General features: G+C 40.0%; 1 protein-coding gene across 8 annotated transcripts in view; it reads right to left on the reverse strand.

Annotated features, from left to right (window-relative positions):
• Positions 1 to 13398, reverse strand: part of LOC130546692 (ankyrin repeat and fibronectin type-III domain-containing protein 1) — a 76289-nt gene that overhangs the window by 62138 nt on the left and 753 nt on the right. For 2 of the 8 annotated variants that reach the window (XM_057322068.1, XM_057322072.1), the window contains exons 2-8: positions 11884 to 11944; positions 11260 to 11329; positions 9741 to 9994; positions 8682 to 8745; positions 8037 to 8439; positions 5592 to 5770; positions 4009 to 4232 (exon numbers count right to left, since the gene is read on the reverse strand). In XM_057322068.1, coding sequence (XP_057178051.1) covers positions 4009 to 4232; positions 5592 to 5770; positions 8037 to 8179 — 546 coding nt within the window. In that variant the 5' untranslated portion in view covers positions 8180 to 8439; positions 8682 to 8745; positions 9741 to 9994; positions 11260 to 11329; positions 11884 to 11944. Of the gene's footprint in view, positions 1 to 4008; positions 4233 to 5591; positions 5771 to 8036; positions 8440 to 8681; positions 8746 to 9740; positions 11228 to 11259; positions 11330 to 11883; positions 11945 to 13398 lie in introns of those variants that run through there. The other 6 variants (XM_057322076.1, XM_057322075.1, XM_057322070.1 and 3 more) reach the window with 5 other exon arrangements.

Here is a 13398-nt window from a genome sequence, read left to right on the forward strand (position 1 = left end):
CCAAATGCATAAATGTAAATGTAATGTGATGTGATCAGATTTCAAGTGCCAAAACTAGACCAAACGCAACACAAATATGCTAATTAGTGTGTGAGGTCATCAGCGCCACAGTCTCTCAAAATCCTGTGGGAACCACTGTTAACATTAACAGTCAACTACAACAGGAGGTCATGGTGAAGCAACAGTTTGAAGAGAATCTTACTTTGCAAGTTAATCTCTCTCGATATATTTATAACTAGCTACCCGAATGACAACACATCTGGTTAACTGGCGCAGACATTTGAGCACTGAGCTTCGCTACCATCACAGTAACACAAGAACAAACATATCAAAGTATGCACACATTTGTATACTTGTGTTTCACGCCTGCATTTACCCCGTATTCCTTTAACAAGCAGAAATGTCCATTTTACCAACAACACAGAGCCACAAGAACAGCTCAATAAACCCATCCAACTGTACTGCACTGCAGCATTCTAGATTTATGCACCGATCGATCGAATTAACGCTAATGAATAGAGGATCTTACTGTAACCGCAGTGAACGTACTGTACACCGCCTGACATCAATACTGAACGGCACATTCAGCTGAAGAGGACAGCCAGAGCATTCTGTGATCGATTTAATAAATAACTCTCTCTATTAGTGTGCATAAAAGATCGAATTTAATGATCCTGTTTTATAATAATCCTTGAGAGCACAGGGCAACAGAACATCAAGTCTCTCTCACTTTTCTAATGAACGCAACGGAATTACTCACGAGAAATTGAATTTAATCACTATCCATCAAGTCAACATTTCTATCAAATATAAAACTCAGAAAGAGTTCAGCCAAGAACACCTTTTGTGTTTCACAGCAGTCTTTGGGGTTTAGAACAACATGAGGGCGAGTAAATGATGACTGAATTTTCATTTGAAAACCACCTCTCTCTCTCCTTCATTTGCATTATGCCAAGCCCCGACCCCCCCCCCCCCCTCATAAACATCACATAACTTCTATGTTTCTCAGAAACGCGCAGCATGCTCTTTCATCTCTTCTGTTGGTTGAAATGTGTTAATCACATGTCGAGTCTGCTTGACGTTCGCTCACATCTGAAATGAAACATGCTCGTGTGATTTCAGCTGTCACTGAGTTGTGAGTTAAATTCGAATTCGAGTTTATTCATTTATTCACACTCACATTCTGCCCGACATGCGTCAGGGCTCTATACTATCACGTTTAGACTATCACAAAGATTATGTCAATGGAAAGAAAGTTTATTCACTAACACACACACAGTTTTATCAGATCTCAACCTGAAACTAAAACTAAACTCAACAACCGGACTGATGGCGTTCTCCGTCAGAAAATCACACAAGGGACAAAAACACGGGCCCGGAGAACTCATGAGAAAAGAGCGAACGAGGCAGCGGGCGAGTGTGCGGATGAGTCTGAGAGAGAACGTCCCACATTTAAATACATAATGACCCTTAATGGCCGCCATTTCCCCACGTAACCCACAGCAACCAGTGCAGCCAGTGAAAAATGTCCAGCCTTTCGCCTCTCAAGTGTGTGTGTGTGTGTGTGTGTGTGTGTGCATTCATGTTTGTATATCCCGGTGGGGACCTAAACCTGAATACACACCAACACATGGGAACTCGTGTCACAGTGGGGACCAAAATTGAGGTCCTCATGGGCAAAAAAGCTTATCAATTGTACAGAACAATATTTTTTAAAAATCTAAAAATGCAAAACGTGTTCTATGATCTTTAGGTTTAGGGATAGGGTTAGGGGATAGAATATACAGTTTGTACAGTATAAAAAACATTACGCCTATGGACTGTCTCACGGGGATAGTAAACCAGACATGTGCGTGTGTGTGTGTGTGCGTGTGCGTGTGTGTGTGTGTTGTGACAAAGACAAACATTTAGAAGACGATGTGTGCGACAGAGATGACAAACAGCAACCACTAACTTTCTTCTATATTTTAAGCAAAACTTATTGTGTTCTATCCTGCTTGAGTTTTGTAAACGTGTAATTTAAGTAACACTTAAACGGGATACAAGCAACATTTTCCTTCATCATGTATTTGTGAAGAGACTGATAGAGAGAGCTTGTGCCTATTCAGCACTGCCATCTAGAGCTCCATCAGATGAACTGCAAATGTTATCGAATTCAACCTCTTGACTGTAGTGTAAGAGTTCACATGACACACTCAATTTACTTTATATACTAGAACTCTTCTGATCACAGTATACCATAAATACAAGGGACTAAAAAGAACTAGTCAAGCAATCACATCAGTGCTTGGAAGTGTTGCGTGATATAGTTTATTTACAACTATTTTAAACAACCTTTTTTATAAATATACACCTGCAGAAAACATTGGTGACCCATTTTGTTTTATCATTAATCCCTGCATAAAATTGGATCTGATCTTTGTCAAAAGGAAGAACAAACACACCCTGCGTTCAACAAAGACATGAAAACGCATCATTGTTTGTGTTTTGTCTGGTTAAGCAGACTGTTTGTCTATTCATCTACTTCATAGATCTTTGCTCTAATAATCCATAATACAATCAATAACACAAGACTTCGGAATATAGATATAGTACAGTAGTGGCCAAACGTGATTTCCGCAGGGACAATGGGTACAGTGTTCGCTTTTAATGACCCTCCACGTTAGATTTAACCTTGTGAGCAAAACACTGAATTCATCATTTATTCAACAACATTATTTGGCAAAAATGTATTTGGGAAAAACTATAGACATTACCTCTGGATAATACTGTACACAAAAATAAATATCTGAGAATAAAATCCATGTTGAAGAATTGAAATGCCACCGTAACAACCTACAATCCTGCAGCCCATCCGGAAAACCTAATGTACACCAATGCAACAAATCTCAGCCTGTACGCAGGCAGACGGCCAAGATCTTGTTTATTTGCACAAACACTGTAAACTGTGACAACCGAGCGGTCTGAAAATAAAGCGTTTTGCAACGCTGGAACACCTCATTTCTGAGAGTGTCAGCAGAGCGAGAATTATTCAACTATACTGTATCCTCTCGCCTCTACAAAAATACATCACGTTAGAAAAATAATCTGCTTACTGTACCATAATACTCCAACACTGAACATTAAAGCATTCAGAGGGAGTACGTGCTTGTAAAACAAACACCAACTAGTCAGTTAGTGAGGTTAACTTGTTTAACTGGATTACATTTAACATCTAGAATTTGCATTTCTAACCTGAACCCATTTAAAGCCACCACCAAAGCACCGCTTGCGCAACAACTTTCTCCATCTTCAATAATTCGGTTAAAGACCTTTCAGGAATTGTGCCGTCTGACCTCATATCACATGCTGAGCTTACCGTCCATATTTCCTTGAGACCCACTTCTGATCCTAAACTACGAGACGTTTTCTACATCCTCACACAGAAGTAATAAAAGAGAAACATTAATGACAATCAGCGGTTTATAAATAATATCCACACTAGACTTCTTACCCCTAAACAGAGACGACTTACGAGGTTCAGAGAGGAGCCCATCCTGACACAACACACACACTCGAACCCTCGTACAGGAACACCTGAGACTCTATTACCAGACACGGGCAGGTAATGAGGGTTCGGCTTACCTGCTATTATACACACCATATTAAATATTCATACACAACCCTTCATACATGCGTTTGTGTGTGTGTGCAGGTTTATGCGCTTTGAAACACAACAAGGATTAACTAACCCAAAACATTCAGTCTTTATATCGAATGTCCTTGTGTTATTTTAAATGCTGTTCATCCTTTTACATAACACAGGAACAAATTTCAAAGAATTCTTACGGTCATCTTTTCAATGGTATGAAAGGACCACAGCTGTCAGGACTGAAAAAGTCATCTTAAACCTCATTCACATTTGCACTCGAACTCAATATTTTTTTACAGTGTGCAGGTTATGTAGGTAGGAGATGGACGTGAACAGATGATGACACAAACTTGAATTTAAAACACAGAACTACTTACAAACTTCCTCTTCAGTTTAACTTTTGGGTCCGCTAGGCTCCGCCCCTCAGTCTGGGTGGGCTCAAATACAGAATCGTCCAGGTGGTCATCCGCCGACATGCTCTTTCTTAGATACGCCGACCGGCGACGGAAATGTGAGAACGGCGACTGAGAGCGTGGACGGAGATCGACGGCTCCAGTGATGACGCCCCCCTCAGTTTCATCCTCCAGACGCCACATCTCACCTGTGATAAACGACAGATTTTCACCACTGAACATCAGATGATTATACAACGACAGTTTGTGCCACACGGGCATACGTGTTAAAATGTGTAAACTGTATCCCCCGTTCTGTCAGACCCTGATGGAGACGAGAGGGCTTATCTGTCTGTGGAGTCATTTATGTTTATTAGACTCGAGTCAGTCAATTCTGGGTCAATGTTTTTTACGAGACATTACGGACCTCATTTGACTTGATCCGAGCATAATGAGCACGTCAAACTCGCTGAGAGTGGACGGGATCTGGTGTGTGCGCTGAAACGGCCACATGCTCCTCTGTTGGCAATGACAGTTGCTAGGCAACAAGAATGGGGAGGAAGCTAAGATTTCAGGTTTAACATCTGAGAGACAGTGAAGAAATCTCTCTTTCGGAGCTTTACCCGAGAGTAGCTCAGCTGTGAGAATAGAGGAGAAAAAAGAGAGGATTTGGCCAAGCGGTGCAGGCTGAAGTAAATATCGCCGGCACTACACAATCACACACGCCACTGCGCTCGCACGTTTCGTGAATGGAACGGAAGGTTTTCGCTCCAAATGTGGTATGAAATTTCATTCACAACTATGCTGCCAATGTCATTAATTCTCTTTCAAACATTAGCTCTCTGTGGATTTAAACGCAGTTATTATTTTTTAGCCGGGAGGTGAATGGAAGAACTTGCTGTGGATTTAAACACTTAAACTGAAAATATCCAGAATGGCAAGAACATGTCGCAAAAAACTAAATAATGAAATATATATATATATTTTAAAATATATATATATATATATATATTTAAAAAATATATATATATATATATATACACACGCACAACCAATTTAAGACCATGGCTGAATGAACAGTACAAAAAAGTGTATATAACATGTAACACCATGAAAAGTATGTATACACATTTGTTGTATTTTCTTTGTTTTATGATCATTTAAATAAATATTTTTTGTAAATAAAGCAATGTATTTTAATTTATTTTCAAAATAATAAAACTACTAAAAGAAAACTTAAAAGTAACATCTACAATGACTTAAATTTCACTTCAATTTATAAATGAAAATGTTTTTGATATGTTTTCTAAAAATCACTCAAGAACTTTAAAGCACAGTTGACACTTTATTGGAGCAAAATGTTGCTCAAAAAAAAAAACGTAGCTCTGTATACTGTGCTGGGCTATATCAGACCGGTTTTTACTGCACTTATGCTTTTTGTTGTCCTTATGGTGTAGTCACCTCATTTGTAAGTCACTTTGGATAAAAGCATCTGCTAAATAACTAAATGTAACTGTAATGTAAATTAAACTAAAGTTAATAAACATGTCTTGAAGCAAACACAATACCTGCGGAGGGCAGCGTGCAGGCTTCGACAGGACCAGGGCTGGACGGAAGACGTGCGCGCTGTTGCTGTACACAAACATTCTCTGGCTGATGCCCACGGATCGCGGCAGGGGACTGAGGAATGCTGGGTAATGTTCTAGATTTGGCCAAAATAGGCCTTTGTAGCCGTCTCTCCAATGACCTAGAACACAGTAAATGATCCCCAATTAATTAGTAATAAATGAATCACACCCATGAATATAAATCTTCCACTGGAGTCAACGGCACGTCACGTTTTGAACTCTCTGCTTCTACTGGAGTACAGACTGTACACTGGAGGTGTTTATTAAAACAAATGAATGATCCTCACATCATGAAGCTTTTTAAGAACCCCTGTTGCTGCTACATGTCCAGGCTTTGAGACTTTCTTGTGGATGACAACAACACAAGACAAAAATACAATATCACACTGAAAGTAAGTGGGCAATTACTAAAAGACCAGAATATCACAGATGCCATTAAGAGCTACCTAGCAACCACCAATAACCCCCTAGCAACACCCTGGCAACAGCAGAGCAATATCCTGGAATCCAACCACTCTAGATTTATACTGCTAAACACAACATGCATTTTCTTCAGATAACATACAAAAGTTGATCTAATTGCTTTTATGTTAATTCAAATAAATATTGATATTACATTACTATAATTAACAAAAACTCATTTGAATCAACCTTAAACCTTAAGAATGTGTAAGAAAAACAACAGTTGCTTGTGCTGCTGTGTGTACAAGTTTAGATATATTTGTAAGGGCTAAATGTCGTAACTAACAAAATCGCATTTTCAATCAAATAAGGACATTTACTGATGCTTAGACTCATACATTTTCTCTAATGCCACGCACATGTTAAAAACATTCTTTTTAAAGCATGCCGGATTGACTGCAGTTTAGATTTGGCTGCTTCTGTGTGTGAACGTCTGGCAACGACAGACCAGCGAATTCCAAACGGTATCAGGAAATTCTTCAGCAGAATGTGACGGCGTCTGTCTGAGATTTAAACAGGCGTCGGGTTATGCAACATCATTAGCATCCACAACACTGGAGTAAATCAAATCTACAGGTCAAACGGAAGATTTTGTGTATTTCACATCAGCCAAAACAACAATTTCACTCCAAAACACGTGCATCATCTGCAGCGGTGGTACAAAAGATCCGCCTCTGATTGACACTTGTGCCAATAAATGCGTTTCACAATTGATCAAACATTAAAGGCTTCATCCTTCTCATCTTTGGTCTTGTACTTGTTTAGAAACGTTAGAGCAATGCAAAATATAATAATTAAGTGTATATCATTTTAACCTATATTAATTATCATCTATTAATAGGTTCTAGATTATCTTGTGGAGCTGCTAGCTCTTCTTTAAATGAAAGTAATAGCAAGCAGTTCAGTGAATAAGGACTTTCGGTCTGTTGATCAGATTGCTTGAAGGGACAAAGAGCACACGAGTCATATGGACTATTTTACAGATGTGGTCACCCTCACACATCTCCTGCAGAAGAGAGAAGAGAGATGAAGAGACAGCTTTGAGAGAAAATGATCCTTGATTCATCAAAAGTTGTGATGAATTAAAGAAACAGTTCACCTCAAAATCTTTTAGCATAATGTCCAAGCTGCTGCAAAATGTTATCTTTGGGTGAACTTTTCCTTAAACATAAAATGGAAATGAGTCCTATCCTAATGCACGCCCTGGGCTTTTTGCACATGATTAGATTTATGTTCTGAATTTTTTAATCAAAATGTGAAAACTAGCTTCATCTCGGAAACTTTTCACAACCTCTTTCTCTGTTTGGGTGACAACGAACCTCTTACTTTTCAACCCCTCCACCCACCTGCCTCTATTTTGGTATGCAATGTCCACTTTCACAATCAACTCACAAGGACAAAAAAAAAGCTGCCCTTCATTTTTTCATTTCACCTTTAGTTTCACAGAGAAATATGTCAGATAACCGTGTTTATTTCGGCGAATCAAAAACTGATCAGGTATGTCTTTTGTTATTTGTTTGGCTTTTAAAATGTCAGTCACTGAAACATCACTGAGATTGTATGTTACGGATATTTATCCTCCGTGAAGGTGTACAGCTAAAAATGCCCCGTCCAGGTGAACTTCAACCACACTGCAGATAGGCCATAAAATACTATCAAAGATGAAAAGGGTCTGATACGTTTTCTGCTTATATCAACATAGAAGAAACACCCATGAAAACTAGATGTGATATCATGAGAGAATTGACCAAACATGATCAGCAATCTTCATAATAAGTCAGTGATGCTATCTCAGGTAAGACGTCACAAACACATAAGATGCATGCACACACAAAATTCCCAGAGTAACAATATTTCCTCCATCTACAGACTGCACACGCTTTTAAATCCCTTCGTCTCTCTCTCTATCTCTTTTGGGAATACCTGGCCTCAGCGACCGTGCAGCAGTAACTGCCACTGCGGCGGGCATCTCTCCGAGCCATGAGCTCATCCCTGGAACGCCGACGGTTAAAGTAATCCGTAAGTTTTCCGAAACTTGCCATTCTGCTCTCTGCACGTGTGTGCATCCGTATCAAAGACAACGTCTCGAGTTATTCCATAAACATGCTCCTCCTGCACTGCTGTCGTTTACTTGAGAATCATATCCATTCCGTCGTTTTTATTCTCCGCTCACATCCCACGAATTCCCTTGTTTTCCCTCAAACATCAATGAACGCTGAGAGACAGCCTCTATCTGCCCGTCTGAGCTCTGCTCGTTCACACACTGAAAATAGCAACGCTTATAACTTCCTTCCAAGCAGCCGAGCGGCCGCAGAGGGTCTCTCTCCTGCTGAGAGAGAGAGAGAGAGAGAGAGAGAGAGAGAGAGAGAGAGAGAGAGAGAGAGAGAGAGAGAAAAAGAGAGAGAGAGAGAGAGAGAGAGAGAGAGAGAGAGAGAGAGGAGAGAGAGAGAGAGGAGAGAGAGTGAATCAGACACACGAGTGTGAGTTTAGGATGTCTGTCAGCTTTCCCCCTCCAGAGCATCATCAGTGCTGCAGCAACATCATCAACATCCTGCATCTCTCCCGTACCGTCTCTTTCTCCCCCCTCTCTCTCTCCCACACGCGTGCCGCGCGTTATGAAAGAAATAATGATCTAGAGGGGATAGAGGAGGAAAAAATGAATGAATAAATATGCTAAAGGATTTTAAAGGAATCTGAGGGACGAGAAGGAAAAGAAGCCTCTTGGATAAATAAAACTGCAGCATCATTGATTTCCAACATATCCCCTGCATTCAGCAGCATTCTCTTTTCCTGCGAGCGCATGTGTGTTTGTGTGTGTGTGAGTCATTCTTTGATAAAGACAACATTGAGAGTGAGCCACACTTCAGTATAAAAAAATCAATATGGGGTCCTTAGTGGAGCTCCAACATCGCAGGGTCCGGGATGTTCCCAGTAACCCACCCAGAGACTAATATTGCATCATGCTTAAATCTAAACATCACAGTCTTGGCAATAAAATCAAGATTTTTGTCTTTGACGGATACAGCAAAATAACTGTTATGTCATGACTCATGACCCGACCTCACCGATCAATAGAGCCTCAGGAGACCTCACAGATGTGATGAAAGACATCAGCCGCGTGTATGTGTGCGCTCACCTGCCTCTCGCATTAAACATTCCCCACACATAATAAAAATATAAGACTGTGTGCTTTATACCATCTGTAATGTATATGTGCCAAAATCTGGTGTCAATGTTTTGCCATGTGATCTAATGCTACGATTTAAATCATATCCATTTGAAACAGGAAAGCTGTTCTCACTAGCACATTGTATAGGCTACTGCTAATTCAAAGTAAAACTTAATCAATATGCAAGAAAAGAACACTTCAAAGAAGAGAACGGGTTTATTGTCACATGACCTCATTATGTTGCATGCTTAACCGTGAAGCGTGTCATTTAAAGTGGCCGTAACTCCGACAGTTTCAGCATATCTCATGTTAATCTTGAGTACTTACAGAATAGTATCGCACCCTTCAAATATCTGTCTTTAGTTTGATCACATTTATAAAAGACAGATACAGCTGTACAATTATTTCCGAAAACATACGACCTCCCGCCGATTGCCAACAAGACATATGACTCTTACCGTGTACGGTTCATGTCCTGATGCTCCATCTGTCAGTTTCAAACGATCTCCAAATCCAGCGTTATATCCACCGTTTAACATTCCTCACCCAAATGCAGTAAACAAACGCAGCTGAACTTCGCGAATGCAGTGCTCTCTCTCTCTTGCTCCAGCTGGTTGACGTGTACGCATGCTTCTTCTCCCACTCTCCCTGGTTGACGAGTGGGCGTGCTCTTTCTTCTCGCTCTCGCTGGTTGATGCGTGGGCGTGCTTCTCTGGGAGAATTGTCCAATAAGGGATTAAGAAAAGTTGTTACGAAACTGATTTTCATGTTAGAAAAAAAACCTTCTGCAACCTATATGAAGGCTGGGGGAGTGTATCGCGCACAGAAATACTACATTATACGTCAAACTCGTTTTTTGACAAGTTGACCATGTTAAGCATGAGAAGACAGCACGTTTAACATTGTAAATAACTCAGAATGCATGAACCACCATTGCACCAGCCCTTTAACCAAAGCGACTCACAAATGGGGAAAATTATCACACGGGAGCAACAATACAGGTAACACAATGCCAAGATTCAAGAGAAATCTCCACACATACGAATATAAATGTTTATAGGACTAGTGCAATAACTCAATAAACAGAACTGCAAATTAATACTATATTAAATTTTACCCGCTCTGACCTGCTTTCATCAGCCTGGATGCTCAAACAAACCACACAATGGTTTTAATAGTGCCAGCGGAATCAACATGTATACGGTTTCCGTACGGTTGTGTCTGTTGTTCAGAGCACATCATCTTTATGCACACCATGCAGATACCGCATTCACATCCTGCGCACAGAAATACTAGCGTGACTGTATCATATTCTAAATAAAGCCGTAGACATTGATGAAAAAGAACATTGCCTCCTAGCGTTTCTGCTCTCGGTCTCACAGACACCAGAGGAGAGAGACAGCAAGAAAGCGAGAAATCACACACCGAGGACGGCTCTATCTCTCGTCGCTCGTTCACACTAGCTCACATGAGACATCTGTGTGTATCACAGCAGTAATCATTCCCACTAAGTGCACAGGACACACATGCATTGTTTTGACGAAATGACATCATCCCTTCCTGTTCTTCGTGACATCAGCATTTTCCTGTGCAACCCCCGAGACAAATTTGGCTTTAAAGATGAAGCATCAAAATATATTTTTTCTTTTTAAATGTATTGTTAAACAAAAACATTTTTCTTTGTCTTAGATCGGGCGCAAGTATCAAGTGAAAGCAAGAAAAGTCCATTCAAACGCTTTAAACAAGTCCCTCACTTAATGAACATTGAAGAGTAAAGGTCAAATGAGTTCAACGGTCGATTACTACTGGGTGTTCGCTTATTTAATTGTTTATCTACTTCGCTATCTATTTGTGCACTATCCATTGACCAAATGGATTTTTTCTGATAAGAGAGTTCCCGATGTGTCTTTTGAAAATGATGCAGGTAAATGTGTGTAAAAAAGATGCTAATAAAATGCACAGAAGATGCGTACTCACTCCATCAGCGCGTCTGTACTGAATACATCAGCATACTTTGTCAGTCAGCCAGCATCATGTCATCCTCATGCTGAAAGAAAGACACACACAGGTTAGGATTTCTGTTTTAATACATGTGTACACTTAAAAAAAGGTTCTCTCTCTTCAAATATCATTTTTATTTAAATGTTAAAGGGATAGTTCACCCACAAATGAAAATTCTGTCATCATTTACTCCCCTTCAGATTGTTCCAAACCTGTATAAATGTATTTGTTCTGCTGAACACAAAGGAAGATATTCGGAAGAATGTAAGTAACCAAACCGATCTCATCCCCCATTGACTCACATTGCATTTATTTTCCCTACTATGGCAGTAAAAATGACCTGTTTGGTTACTGACATTCTTCCAATTATCTTCCTTCGTGTTCAACAGAACAAAGAAAACCCTGAGGGGGGTAAATGATGACAGAAGTTTCATTTTGGGGTGAAGAATCCCTATAATTAGTTTCGGTTTTACTCTTCGCATCAATCTTAACCTTAGCCACTCCTCTGATAAAATTGGTTTGTAAAAAGGGAACTGGACTGGGTTGAAGACATTTAATAGGGGGAGTGTTCGCAGATAAAACAGTAATTTATTGTCATACCTCATGGACGGAAAGCATTTCTCCTCTGAGAAATCCCCCAAAGGGTTCTCTCTCTCTCTCTCTGCAAATACAAGAGAAATCAATTTATTCATTACGAAACAGATTATAAAGCTATTATGAGCAGCAGACAGCGTAAAACAACAGAACAGAACACAGTCCACTGATACGACAAGACTGCATTCAACCAATCCAAAGTTCACAAACTAGATTTGGATCATCATATATTAATTTCCATTTTCACATTTCCATTTATTCATTCAGCAGGCGCTTTAATCCAAGGCGACGTACAAATGAGAGAGCATTTAACATATCGTCAATGACCCAATAAACCATTCCACAGAAGAGATTATTATCAATTCAATTCTTGTGTCATTGTGAGTGTATAATGCAAGCCCTGAGGTCAGAGACAGCAGCGATTTTCCAGCGTCTTTACAAGTTCAAACACAGACACCATTTGACACGTTCATGTGGGCTTTGCATAACCAAAATCCTCATCAGCTGCTTTCCAAACCTCTCATTCAACCGACCGGCCGCGTTAACCTTCCTCTCATATTGACAGGATAATATAATTCACATGAGTCACCCGACAACTCATCCTAACCTCCTTCAATGCTCACTTTCCCTGAGCGCACCGACCGGTGACTCACTTCTCTGAATGTCAGCGAGGAATAAAGGAGTTTTCTTTGCAATCAACGTGATGATTCACGGGCCGAACAGTACCAATGAAGGAAATGACACACTTCATATCAGCTCATTTCCTGCGCAAATGGACAAATGCATCTCAATTCAATGTCACCCACACACACATGCACGTCATCTAGTGTATATTCCATCTGGTAAACTTGGAAGCAACAAAAACAATCCTTTCCTTCAGTCAGGAATATAATAGTATTGTGTGTGTGTGTGTGTGTGTGTGTGTGTGTGTGTGTGTGTGTGTGTGTGTGTGTGTGTGTGTGTGTGTGTGTGTGTGTGTGTGTGTGTGTATCCTTTTCCTGACCTCGCTGTATACAGGACACACCTTACCATCAGACTTCCTCACACACTCAACCTGCAACTACACTGACCCACACACACACATACGTGTGCTAAGCTTTAAATAAGTACACATAATAGATAGACATCTATTGTTTTTCTATGAAGAGAATTAATAATGACTACAGGCTTCTATTGTATGTAAGTCAATGGGGACGGCCAACAGTTTTCTGTTACCAACATTTTTCAAAATATCTTCTTTTGTGTTCTGCAGAAGAAAGAAAGTCATTTAAGTTTGAAATGACAAGAGGGCGTGTAAATAATGACAGAAATGTTCATTTTGAAGGTGAACTATTCCTTTAACTAACTTCTGGACACACTATCCCCCAAATCATAGAAACACTTACACATTCACCTATTAAATGTAAATGCATACATAAAATAGACTTGAATTGTTTTAATAAAGAGAATGATAATGAGGCCAGACTATCCCAAACCCTGCCCCTGAAAGACAACTGGCTGCATTTTGAGAGAATGACTCCT

This window comes from Triplophysa rosa, linkage group LG23 (assembly GCF_024868665.1).
Source record: "Triplophysa rosa linkage group LG23, Trosa_1v2, whole genome shotgun sequence".
Lineage (NCBI taxonomy): Eukaryota > Metazoa > Chordata > Actinopteri > Cypriniformes > Nemacheilidae > Triplophysa > Triplophysa rosa.